A 13639-nucleotide genomic window follows, 5' to 3' on the forward strand; every position below is an offset into this window, starting at 1 on the left:
TAAATCGTAGCAGCGTAGTTTGATGTCTAAATGCGTATCTGCTACGCAAAATGCGTAAAGGTTGGCAGGTCTGCAATTAGTCTTCAGTTTTAATTAAAATCTCCACATTTCAGTTTCTCTAAAGCTCGCAGTAAATTGAGATGGTTTTGTTTTTCAGTGCTCAGGCGTTCAGTACCTTGGTGATCTTGCTGAGGCGGGACGTGTCGATGGGCCGGTTCTTGGTGGTGATCGGTACCGTGTTCCAGCCCTCGTCCTGAGGCTGATTCAGTCTGCCTCCTCTTCCTCGACTCGAGTCTTTCTTGGACAAAAGCTGCTGCTGCACTTTAATCTGCTCCCTGTGTTCCTCCAGTTCTGCCTCTTTATGGATCTGGTCAATGGTTTTGGGGCCCTGGTCACCTCGCCGGGGAACCCAGTTATTCTGTACACACGGAAAAGACGAGGAGGATCAGAGGCAGGACAGCAGCGACAGCAGCACGAGGACCAGACGGCAACAGAACGCAAACGTTTTTAGGATTTAAAGAGAAAAGATTCCATTCCTACAGCTCGGAGTATTAATCCAAACCGGATACTGAAGTACGGCCACGATCCAAAAACATTACGATCAAATCTCTTTATAGGCAAACAGTTACAATTCCAAAACCTCTTTCCAAACTTCTCCATCCATCACAGAATCAAACTCATGCTCTTCTCTCTTTTTACCCCACAAGTTTAAAATAATTAATACGTTGAAATTATTTAATGCGTATCATATAGAAAATAAAAGGTCTTATATTACAGAGGACATTCAGGACAAATTAAAACAAAAAAAAGGTGGAACCCTGTAGACGAGGTTAAATAAAGAAAATGAAACTTTACTCTTCTCAGGTCCAACACGTCCTGCAGCATGAAGCGAATCCTCGATGATGTTTTTCTCTCTTTTATTATTTTCTCCATTTGGTGGAAATACTGGTCCATACGGGGCTACAACACACACACACACACACACACAATTAATACACACTACAGAAATGACAAAGCCTATAGATAGTTTTCACATGATGTCACAGAGTCGGGGATTCCCTGGTGGCAGCCATCTTGGAGGGCTAGCTTACTGTACGGGTCACTGAGCACACATTGTAGCACGCGAGTTACATTCATTTATATATTATTTACATTTATAGTTACATTACTACTATTTAAAGCTAGCAATGGTGCAAACTTGTTGTATTCACGGCTGTCGTAATAGGTCAGATGACGTCAAGCGGAGCTTTTATGGAATTCCCACTGTACGGGAGCACGAAGGCAGCAAACAAACTCAGCATACAAAGGAGAAAACTATGGCTTGCGAGAATCAACCGCAAGGATTATCAGCCTTCCAAACACAGCAAAGTCTGCTCCGATCATTTTATAAGTGGTAAGTTGTTTAAATAAACAATCAATTGTGTTCAAGTTTGTTTTTGGAAACCAAAACATCATGTGAACAATCTCTGGAGAATGCCTAACTGGAACCGCTGAGTGTACGTTTACATTGTAATGTACACTTAATATCGCTCGTTTGTCACGTTTCTATTTGAAACTTGTCACTTCACTCATGCAAGAGTCATTTTTGAAAAACATTTTAGGTCTATTCTGTATGATTTGATTTGTGTTTGGGATGCAAACAGCGCGCCTTTTGTTGGATGCCGCCTTTTTCACGGCTGAATCACGCAGATCCGATTTTTTTTTAGGGGGGGCGTTGGAGTGTCTGATTATAATTTCAAAGTAAATTCTGTATTAAAATTACTAAATAAGCAAATCCGTTACAGTCCATGAAACAGGAAGTATAAGGATGAGAAAAAAAACAGTTTAAATCGGGAAGCTGCGCACATTTGCGCAGTCCTGCACACCGCTCACGCTGCGCAAATGTGCGCAGCTTCCCGATTTAAACTGTTTTTTTCTCATCCTTATACTTCCTGTTTCATGGACTGTAACGGATTTGCTTATTTAGTAATTTTAATACAGAATTTACTTTGAAATTATAATCAGACACTCCAACGCCCCCCCTAAAAAAAAAAAAACCAAACGGATCTGCGCGATTCAGGCGGCATCCGCCAAAAGGCGCGCTGTGAATATATAAAAGTTGTATATATCAGACAGCCTTTAAAGTTTGATGAAGTCAGTTTCAGGCTTTGGCAGCCCTGCATAGTCACTTGAAAATGCATCTTTGTCCACTTCGTAGGGGTCAATTCCCCCAATCAAGGCCAGTTTGGCTGCATACCGTGAGATGTGTATGTATATACTTCTGTTTGCTTGATTTTGCCAACATTGATCTTTATTTTAGAAAACTGACTATATAAAACTTCATAAATTCGTCTGAGATAACGTAGCCAGTAGTGGCAATGGTCCGTTTTGTTTGCCCACCAAGATGGCGGCTGGGGGGCGTTCCCCGGAATGCCGTGACGTCAGTGAAAACTATCTATACAAGAGCAGGAACTTCTACAACTTCAACACTTAACATGACTGAAAAACATTAGGCACAGTGTGTGGTGTTTTTTTTTACCTTAGCCTTCTCGAAGTCCAGGTCCTTGCCGATGGTGGACAGGAGCCTGCAGAGGCACTCGAGACTCTCCTCGTCGTGGTTCTTCAGCAGCTTGACTATGCAGTCGTGCATGATCGGCTCCGTCAGCATCTTCAGCTTAAACAGCTCTCCGATGAACTTGATGTTGCCGAGGGAACGGCGGCGGGCCTGGTCCTTCGCTTCCTCCAGCTCCTCGTTCAACCGCTGCCGAACTTCCTCCTGCAGGAAAACGTCAGCGCTCAGTTATGGTACACTAATGACGATATAAGCGCAACTGTCCATAGATAGTCCATACTGGTGTCATAAAGTTAGTCACACTGTTACAACATGAACCAACACAAAAACTTCATCTCTGCTTGAGTGCATTAGAAAATTTGTTTTGCTAGAAATTCACATTGCAAGTGAAAAGAAACTCAAATTTGCCTTTTAGACTCAAATGTTTCCATTTTTGGGGAGAGAGAGAGAGAAAATGTAGTGTGTGTAGCACCTCTGTGGCAGCGTCCAGCTCCTTCTGCTTCTGCTCGAAGATCTCGTCATCGTCCTTGTCCTTCTCAAACTCCTTCTGGCAGCGGTTCAGCAGCAGTTTACGGAAATTCACAGTGGCTCCCGGTTTGTCTGAGGTGGGCACTTTCAGCTGGAAAAGTGAACACACATTTATGTGCTTAAAAAAAAAAAGACACCCCTTGTAAGTAATATTCTCGTCACATTCAGCTTCACAACATATCTTTTCCAAAAAATAACTTTTTTTTGGGTCAAGTCACAGTTCAGTGTAAACAAAGCTTCAACACTTCAGATCCTCAGTGGCACAAAACTCAGAGCCCCCCCACACACACACCCCTATTAGGCAGCGCAACACCATCAGCCCCTGTGGTCGTGTCCCAAACTTAATTATACTCTCAAACCAAGAATATCAAACATCCATCACCAAGGGAGTAGGTTTGTGATCAAAGCTTTTTCACACATCAATAATCATAAAATTTCCTCAACAATCAGTGATTTATTTGTAATTTTTAAATTAACACTGACTGCTGCAGTGCAAGCACACAACCACACAGACAGTGTCATATCAGGAAGAGCCACTAGGTGGAGCGCTATCACGTCAGAAGTGTGATGGAGTGACAATACTCGATAGATCCATGTTTTGTGTCCTCACGAGTGACACAAAAACTGAGGGTGCTGTGTGTAGTGTTATATTCACTGTTGTAGATCTTACAGGTAGAATTTTCTTGAAGAAATTAGCAATGCCTGTGTGTGTACAGAGCAAAACAGAATAAAGCGTAGGTTTGGATGTGATTAAAAGAGTACATAAAACATTAAAGAAACCTTAAATCAATAAGTTCATAGCGAGAGCGACTGAGTGAGGCGACTCACCCCCATAAGGCAGCGGCACATGTTGGCGTAAGCGACGGAGAAGTTGGGTTCGGAAATGGCTTTTTCGAATATCAGGTCGATGACTCCTTTGAGTCTTTCCTCGGTGTCAATGGTTAGCTCCGTGACCTGCTTCATGAGCTGCTGGAACATCTGCGGTGTCAGTTTGTTCAGGATGCTGCGCACTCTCCGGAACAGCTCCCGAGTTTTGACCGCTTCGGGGTCATCATCATCAGCGCGAGACTTCTTCACCGCTGGCTTCCAGGCTTTCTCAGCCTTGTTCAGCTGCACGTCATCGTTCAGAGACACGCTGGCGATGATTTTGCGTGGCTCTTTGCGCTGACCCGGCTGAGACCGCCGCGGCCCTGGGGGCTGAGAGACGCCAGAAATGAGGCGTTTCAAATAAATAAATAAATGAAAATAATCCACAGCACAACTAAAGCTATTTAAACAAAAATGGTGACAAACTCTTAGTTTTACACACTGAACCAAAGTCAGTGTAAATAAAAGAAGCACAGCTACTCTTACCTGCACTAGCAGACTACGTTCAGACTGCACCCTGAAACAACCCATATCCGATTTTTTTGCCCATATGTGACCTGTATCCGATTTGTTATTGACAATCGGAACGACACAGATCCGATTTTTTTCACATGCGACCCAGGCCGCTTGGATATGTGGTCCTAATTCCGATGCATATCCGTTATTTTCACATGCGACTGCAGTCTGACCGGACAGGTCGCATTCATGCGACCTACACGTCATCAACAAGAGACAAACGTCACTATTCTGCGTTGGCTAATCCCACCTCTTTGGTGGAAAACAACATTTGTACAGTTTTCAGAATTTAAATAGACTTTTATAGAATTGATCAAGCTAATGGTGGATTTGGTAGGGACCTGGATGTTGATCTGTTAGCCTGATTAAATAAAACAGTTTCTATAACTGATTTATAACTTAAACCATCCTGTATTACAAGATTATAAGATTGTTCTGGAAATTTCCAGTAATTTGACACCTTCGGTCTCATTAGTCTGCTGCCCACATTAATCAGATTGTGAGAGTTCCACCGCCGCCACAAAAACCACATCGCCAGGTCTCGCCTCATCTCCATGCTTTACTTGCAAACTTGAAGAGTGCGCTTTTTTTTGTTTACGTATTACGTAGATGTGCTTATTACGTGTCAATTTGCGCATGCGGAACACTTTTGGGTCGTTTTCCGTTCATATTGGAGATCGCATACAACTCTCATATAATTGGTAATGTGAACGGCCTAACAAAAAAATCGGATATGGGTCGTTTCAGGTTGCAGTCTGAACGTAGTGTTACACTCCAGAGAGTTAACAACACTAACAGGTGTTTAAAAAGTTCCTCTGAGACACTTACAGGTCCTCGTCCTCCTAAAAGTGGAGCTCTGCCCAGATTAGCGAATGAAGGCGTGAAATCTGGCCCACAGTTCATCAGGCGGCTCGGGTCCAACGGCCGCAGCGGTGTTTTATTAGCCTGAAGAGCGAAAGAGAGAAAAAAAAAAAAAAGATGAGGACTGGAAGGAAGAGAATTTATAAAAATAAACACACACAAACAGCAGTTAAATATCGTCCTGGCACTTCACACCGAGTCCAACACTGCGCTCCTACAGAGCATTCCGTCACAAACACAGGTCACGCCTACCTTGTCCAGAACAACGTCAGTGATGTGCGGAAGACCCTCGGGTTTGTGCATGCTCACACTGATGAACTGGAAGCGCAGGAGGAATTCCCGATCGTACTGCTTCTTCTCCTCTGGATTAATGGGCTTCCAGTGCTCTAAAAACAGGAAGTGGGGAGGGAGAAAAAGAGATAAATAAATATCTATCAATCAAGCTCAGAGTTGATAAAATCCCAAGCTGGAGCTACACACCATGAATCTGAAACATCAAACATGGATACAAGATCTCTAACTCAACTTCCACAAACCACAGGTGTGTAATAACCTTCGAAAGGCTTCAATTAAAATCCATATGATCATCTATCAAAACATTGTCAACTTTAATAAGTAATTCCTCCCTCACCCTCTTTATATTGATATTTCTGCTCCACAGGTTTTGCCGTCTCGGGTTCGATGTTCTCGGTATCCAGTTTGTCCTCTTTTTCCTCCCACGTCTCTTCCATCTCCTCAGGGGAGGGAGAGGGAGCAGGATGAGGTTCCGAGGGCTGGACCTCAACAGGAGCCGGGTCAGGAGTGAGCTCCTTCTCCTCCGGCTAAGGAAATAAAGAATCAGTGTTAAAATCAACTGGGAGCAGGGATTTTGATCATTTTTTTGCGGCAGAGATACGGAACACCACAGGGCTTCCTCAGTTTTCCGAACATCACCACGTCTCCATTTTCCCTCTCAGGTTACAACACAAGCAATTAAAAGTGTTGGGATCAGGAAGAGAGTCACATGGTAGGAATCTCAAGCCTGTTTCATCAACACACTTCTCAAGTGGGCGTTTTTTTGCACAAAGCGCAAGTTCAATACTCCTTTAAATGTAATATTTCTGAGATCAGTGATTGTTTTGTTTACAGAGCTAAGATGAAGAGTGTAAACATACAAACCTCTTTATAGGCATCCAACACGTCTCCGACAGCTTTATTATTCAAATCACTTTTCTTCAGCTTTTTCTTCTTTGGCACGGATGGAACAGCTGAGAACACACAGAAGAGCAGAGCTCAGACCTTCAGGAGCTCAACAACGACATCAAAAATATTCCACAATAAATTCATGGGGGCGGGGACTCCCAACAAATCAGAATCGGAATCAGAATCGAGTTTATTGCCAAGTCTGTCCTCACATACGAGGAATTTGCTTTGGTGATTGAGCAGTTAAGATAAAAATTTAAAACTAGACAAAAAGTAAAATAAACAGAATTAAAAAATATATATATGAAAATATGCAAATTTGAAAAGCGGAGATATTTAAGGGAGTTTGTGCCTGGGGTGTTTTAAGTCCAAACTGTACAGTGTGTCCCGGAATGTGCAAAAAAACCAGCCAGGTCACAGGATGAAGAAGAGTCATGACATGAAAGTGTGAAAGGAAGAGAATCTGTGCAGTGGGTTAAATAAATAGTCAAACAGGGTGATGTGGGAGAGTGTGGCAGAGCTCCTCCTGAAGTCTACAATCCTCTCCGCTGTCTTTAGGAAATTAAGCTCCAAGATGTTCTGCCTGACCATCTGGCATCCTGCTGCAGTCTCCCACCTATAAACAGATTCATCCTCATCAGAGAGGAGTCCAATGAGGGTGGTGTCTCTACGAACTTCAGGAGCTTGACAGACTGATGACTGGAGGTGCAGCTGTTGATGTACAGGGAGAAGACACAGCCTTGGGGGGGGGGGATCCGGGAGTCAGAGACGTGTTTCCCCAGATTCCTGCTCTGCTTCCTGTTAGACAGGAAGTCAGTGATCCACCTGCAGGTGGAGTCAGGCATTCTCAGCTGGGAGAGCTTGTCCTGCAGAAGAGCCAGGATCAGTGTTGAAAGTGGAACTGAAATCCACAAACAGGATCCTAGCATAGCTTCCTGGGGAGTCCAGGTGCTGGAGGATGAAGTGAAGATCCATGCTGACATCATCTGCAGATCTGTTGGGTCTGTAGACGAACTGCATGGGGTCCAGGAGCGGGTCAGTGATGGCTTTAAGGTGGTAAAGCACAAGGCACTCGAAGGATTTCATAACCACAGAAGTCAGGGTGATGGGTCTGTAATCATTTAATCCTGTGATCCTTGGCTTTTTGGGGATGAAGATAATGGTGGAGGCCTTGAAGCAGGCCGGCACATGGCACGTCTCCAGTTGAAGTGCTGATGTCTGAACACCGGAGACAGCTGATCAGCACAGTGCTTCAGGGTAAATCGTGAGGCAGATGTGAGACCTGCTGTTTTGTGGGGAACCTGCACCTTAAAGAGCTTGGTGACGTCCCTCTTCAGAACGGAGAGAGTTGATACTGTGGTGGAGGGTGGGGGGCCCTCCAGGTTGCAAGATAGTAAAAAAGCCCTGGCAGCAGTCGAGGTGGGGGTGGTGGGCAGGAGCTGGAATATGGAGTCATGGGGGATGAGATCAGGACAGTACCATTGTCTCTCAAAGCGACAGTAGAACTCATTCAGGTGGTTGGTCAGGCGCAAGTCGTTAACAGAGTGGGGGGTTGACGGTTTGTAGTTGGTGATCTGTCTGAGCCCTTTCCAGACAGACGTAGTGTCACTGGCTGAGAACTGGTGTCAGACTTTCTCAGTACAGTCGTTTATCCTCTCTCACCACCTTACTAAACCTGTTCCTGTCCCCACTTCTGAACACTTCCTTTTGCAACCTTAGCTGTCGGAGCTGATTTGTGAACCAGGGTTGGTCATTACTCTAACTCACCCTGGTTTGTGATGGAATGCAACAGTCCTCACAGAAGCTGATGTTAGACGTCACAGCCTCTGTGTACTCATCCAGACTGTTGGTATCAGTCCTGAACACATCCCGGTTTGTACAGTCCAAGCACGCCTGAAGGTTCTCCACAGCCTCATTGCTCCACATCTTTGATGTCCTCACTACAAGTTTCAGTTTTAATTTCTGCCTGTACACAAGAATCAGGTGGACGATGACGTGGTCAGTGTGACCCAGTGCAGCACAGGGGACGACATGATGGGCACTGCTGACTGTAGTGTAGCAGCGATACAAAATATTCTCCTCTCTGGTCATGTATTTAAATGGTCTGTATTTGGATAGCCCGTGGCTGAGGTTACCTTTGTTAAAGGTCACTGTGGCAGCGGGGGCGTGGCCAAGCAGCAGTCTGTGAATGGAGGGCGGGGTCGGGGAAGGTAAGTGGCTAGGTCATTACACCTGATGTCAATTTGTGCGCGCGCATGTGTGTGTTTGTTTGTTGCAGGGATGAAGTATAAAGGGAGGGGGAGAGAAGAGTCTCTCCCCGACCACAACACGTGTGAGTGAGTGAGTAAGAAAGAAAGCTGAAAAGCCGAATAAAGTGCGTGTGTATAAACACCAACTCTCGCCTGCCGTACTTCTGTGCTCCACCCACACCGGGGTTTACTACAGTGGTGCTGAAACCCAGGACGCACAGAAGGGAACCGCCCCATGGAGTCCTCCCTGTTCAAAGAGCTCATCCTTGCCCTCGCTACCACCCAGCAGAAACAGCATCAAGAGCTGATCACCCTCCGGAAGGAGCAGCAGCAGCGCTTCGAAGCCTTGATGCTGGCCCAGTGGGAAGATCGCCAGGCGTTCCGGCACCGGCTCACATCAGCAGAGCCGCCGCCACCCTCACGAAGATGGGACTGCAGGATGATCCGGAAGTGTTCCTCGCTCTCTTTGAGCAAACAGCCGAGGTGTGGGGGTGGCCGCTGGAGCAGCGCGTGGTGCACCTCCTCCCGCTCCTAACTGGCGAAGCGCAGCAGCTCCCTGCTGACAGCCGGCTGGTCTATGCAGACCCAAGGAAAGCCATCCTGCAGCGGCTCAGCCGCTCCCCGGAGCAACACAGTCAGCGCTTCCGGACACTGACACTGGAGGAGGTCGGCCGGCCGTTTGCATTCGGCCAGCAACTCCGGGACGCCTGCCGGCGGTGGCTGAGGGCGGAAGAGGAGATCATCGATCTGGTGGCACTGGAGCAGTTCATCTCTCAACTTCCAGAAGGAATGGTGGAATGGGTCCAGTGTCACCGCCCGGCATCGCTGGAACGAGCCATCGAGCTGGCGGAGGACCATCTGGAGGCGCCTCCCCTCGCTTCTCTTCCCCCTCTCCTGTCTCTTGTCCCCCTCCCCACCCCGTTCCCCTGCCACAAAGGCGGCGGCTGGCTCCTCCCCAGCCGGCCCGTCGCACCCGTGGTGTCCTCCCATCTCCCGCTTCTGTGTCAGTGTTGTCTCCCCCTCAGGTGAGTGCAGAGGGAAAGCCTGGGCCGGTGTGCTGGCGCGGCGGGGAATTGGAGCGTCTCCCGAATCAGAGCCCCACAAGGGAGGTGGGGGCTGTCATCCGGATCCCCGACACGCCGGAACGTATCGCGTACCGGTGAGTATTCAAGGGGATACATATCACGCTTTGGTGAATTCCGGTTGCAATCAGACCTCAATTCATCAATGCCTGGTGCAAGGTGAGGCATTGGGGGGAGCACAAGCGGTGAAAGTGTTGTGTGTGTGCACGGGGATGTTCACCATTACCCTCTAGTGTCTGTCCATATTCTATTCCGGGGCCAAACGCATAAAATGAAGGTGGCGGTTAATCCTCGTCTTACCCACTCGTTGATCTTGGGTACTGATTGGCTGGGATTTAAAGAATTAATGGGGTATTTAACACGCAGTGGGTCCTGCCCTAGTAGGTCACGGGAAGATCCTGGTGTGGCATTGGCTGGAGAAGCTGTCAGAGCTGTCTGCGTCAACACTGCGTCAGAGTGAGGAGCACTCCGCTCCTCCTCCCTCTCTCGGGGATTTCCTGTTAGAGCAGTCGCGAGACGAGACTCTGCGGCATGCGTTTGACCAAGTGAGAGTAATCGATGGTCAAACTCTTCAGCCAAGCACGGCGCCAACCTTCCCTTATTTTGCCATTATTAAAGATAGATTGTACCGAGTGACGCAGGACACTCAAACCAAGGAACGAGTAACCCAGTTGTTAATCCCAAAGAGCCGTAGGGAACTTGTATTCCATGCGGCTCACTTTAATCCCATGGCTGGACACTTGGGGCAAGAAAAAACACTAGCCTGAATAATGGCCCGGTTCTATTGGCCTGGGATTCGCGGGGATGTCCGTCGGTGGTGTGCGGCGTGCCGTGAATCCCAATTAGTAAATCCCTCTTCCTCTAATCAAGACCCCATTTGAGCGAATTGGGATGGATCTCGTCGGGCCATTAGATCGGTCAGCACGGGGATATCGCTTTATTTTAGTTCTGGTGGACTATGCAATGCGATATCCGGAGGCAGTGCCTCTCCGCAATATCTTAGCACGCAGTATTGCGGAAGCACTCTTCCGCATTATCTCCCGGGTTGGGATTCCGAAAGAAATCCTGACAGACCAAGGCACCTCGTTTATGTCACGCACACTGCGCGAGCTGTATGGGTTACTGGGGATTAAGTCCATCCGCACCAGTGTATATCACCCACAAACGGATGGATTAGTAGAGCAATTCAACCAGACACTCAAACAATCTGGAAATTCGTTAGTGAAGATGCGCGTAATTGGGATAAGTGGCTCGAACTCCTGTTGTTCGCAGTACGAGAGGTCCCGTAAGCCTCCACAGGGTTTTCTCCCTTTGAATTATTATATGGGCGTAAGCAATGTGGCATTCTAGATGTGCTGCGGGAAGATTGGGAGGAGGGACCTTCACTGAGTAAAAATGAAATCTAGTACGTTCTTGACCTGCGCACAAAACTCCACACCCTCACGCAATTAACACAGGAGAATTTACGGCAGGCACAAGAACGTCAAAGTCGGCTGTACGACAGGGGCACGCGCCTTAGAGAATTCACGCCGGGAGAAAAAGTACTCGTATTATTGCCCACGTTGAGTTCTAAATTAGTCGCCAAGTGGCAAGGGCCCTTCGAGGTCACACGGCGAGTCGGGGACGTCGACTATGAGGTAAAGCGAATGGATAGGGGTGGGGCACTGCAAGTATACCACCTCAACCTCTTAAAACGTTGGAATGAGGGGGTCCCCGTGGCGTTGGCCATCCCAGAGAAGGCGGAGCTGGGGCCAGAGGTAAAAAAAGATAACATCGCAGACCACTCCAGTCCCTTGTGGAGACCACCTCTCGCCGACCCAACTCACGGAGGTAGCCAGGTTGCAGAAGGAATTTTCCGACGTGTTCTCGCCCCTTCCGGGTTGTACCCACCTCATAGAACACCACATTGAAACGCCCCCGGGGGTGGTAGTGCATAGCCGCCCTTACCGCTTGCCCGAACACAAGAAAAAGGTGGTTCGGGATGAACTCAAGGCCATGCTCGAAATGGGCATAATCGAGGAGTCCCACAGTGACTGGAGCAGCCCAGTGGTCCTGGTTCCCAAGACTGATGGGTCGGTCCGGTTCTGTGTGGACTATAGCAAGGTCAACGCGGTGTCTAAATTTGACGCGTACCCAATGCCTCGCAATGATGAGTTGCTTGATCGGTTAGGCGCTGCTCGCTTTTATTCGACACTGGATCTAACCAAGGGATATTGGCAGATCCCCTTGACTCCTCTATCCTGAGAGAAAACGGCCTTTTCCACACCGTTTGGTTTACACCAATTCGTCACGCTTCCCTTTGGGTTGTTTGGGGAGCCCGCTACGTTCCAGCGGCTTATGGACAGGGTCCTCCGCCCTCATGCTGCCTACGCGGCCGCCTATCTAGACGACATAATAATTTACAGTCATGATTGGCCGTGGCACTTGGAACACCTGAGAGCTGTTCTAAAGTAGCTGAGGCGAGCGGGCCTCACAGCTAACCCGAAAAAGTGTGCGATTGGGCGGGTGGAAGTACAGTATCTGGGGTTCCACTTGGGTCATGGGCAGGTGCGTCCCCAATTAACAAGACCACAGCGATTGCGGCCTGCCCGAGGCCCAAGACCAAAAAGGAGGTGAGGCAGTTCTTGGGGCTGGCTGGCTACTATCGTAGGTTTATACCTAACTATTCGGATGTCACCAGCCCGCTAACCGACCTCACTGAAAAGGGGGCTCAAGATCCGGTCCAGTGGACGGAGCAATGCCAACAAGCCTTCTCGGAGGTAAAAGCTGCACTGTGCGGGGGGGCCACTTTTACACTCCCCTAACTTCTCTCTCCCCTTTATTTTGCAGACTGATGCATCGGACAGGGGGCTGGGGGCCGTTTTGTCCCAGGAGGTGGAGGAGCACCCGGTGCTGTACATCAGCCGGAAGCTGTCGATGCACGAGAGCAAATACAGCACAATTGAAAAGGAGTGTCTCGCCATCAAGTGTGCGGTCCTCGCCCTCCGATACTAGCCTGGGCCCGCCTATCCTAAGCGTGACGCAACACGAGGGCCTGTTGCGAGCTTAGTCTGGCCAGGCAAGCTATCTACAGCTCTTCCAAGCTCCCGAAAAATCGGGAGCCAATCAACTTTGAGCATCTCCAACGGCCCTGGGTAGAGGCGTGTTCAAGGCAGTGACGTAGTAGAACTGCGACCGGAAGCCATAGATTGTTTACAGACTCTATGCCGGAAGCGCTTCATTCACTAGAAACATTACAAACATGGAGCAAGTTCTCATTGAAAACGGAGCAAAGAGCAGCCCTGGAGGTATATATTGAAAGGAAGGCCATTTTCGCCTTGCTCCCGACTGGCTTCGGTAAGAGTTTAATCTACCAGTTAGCCCCGTCGCGTCACATACGTCAGAGGAAAGAGTGATGTGATTGGTTTAAGCTTCGTTACAGCCTTTTCTGGCTTCGACCAGTAGCAAACTGAGGCATTTCAGGGAGGCAGGTCAACCACGCACTTTGGGAAACGGTTGGGCTTAATATCTTTGCCAGACCAAATGCTCGCAGAGCTTTGAAGTCGCATTAGCCAGACTACTCCGATACTACCTGCTGGGGCGCCCTTCACTCTCTGTTCGGACCACGCGCCCAGCCAGTGGCTCCACCGCATGAAGGATGCCAATGCACGGATCACCCGTTGGTATCTCGCGCTCCAGCCATTTAAGTTCGATGTGATCCACAGGCCGGAGACACAGATGGTGGTGGCAGACTTCCTGGCCCATCTGGGGGGGGTGGGGGGTGGGAGTCAGCTTCAGGTCGGACGGCTCCCTGGCCTGAGTCG

The 13639-nt window shown here is 48.4% G+C and overlaps 1 protein-coding gene across 1 annotated transcript in view; it reads right to left on the reverse strand.

Annotated features, from left to right (window-relative positions):
• eif4g1a (eukaryotic translation initiation factor 4 gamma, 1a) overlaps window positions 1–13639 on the reverse strand; it is a 43986-nt gene that overhangs the window by 11549 nt on the left and 18798 nt on the right. Inside the window, exons 12-20 of the mRNA XM_060906548.1 lie at window positions 6482–6570; window positions 5955–6144; window positions 5576–5709; window positions 5291–5407; window positions 3908–4276; window positions 3024–3170; window positions 2519–2755; window positions 856–960; window positions 176–418 (exon numbers count right to left, since the gene is read on the reverse strand). Coding sequence (XP_060762531.1) covers window positions 176–418; window positions 856–960; window positions 2519–2755; window positions 3024–3170; window positions 3908–4276; window positions 5291–5407; window positions 5576–5709; window positions 5955–6144; window positions 6482–6570 — 1631 coding nt within the window. The remainder of the gene's footprint in view (window positions 1–175; window positions 419–855; window positions 961–2518; window positions 2756–3023; window positions 3171–3907; window positions 4277–5290; window positions 5408–5575; window positions 5710–5954; window positions 6145–6481; window positions 6571–13639) is intronic.

Source organism: Neoarius graeffei, chromosome 23 (genome assembly GCF_027579695.1).
Source record: "Neoarius graeffei isolate fNeoGra1 chromosome 23, fNeoGra1.pri, whole genome shotgun sequence".
Taxonomy (NCBI): domain Eukaryota; kingdom Metazoa; phylum Chordata; class Actinopteri; order Siluriformes; family Ariidae; genus Neoarius; species Neoarius graeffei.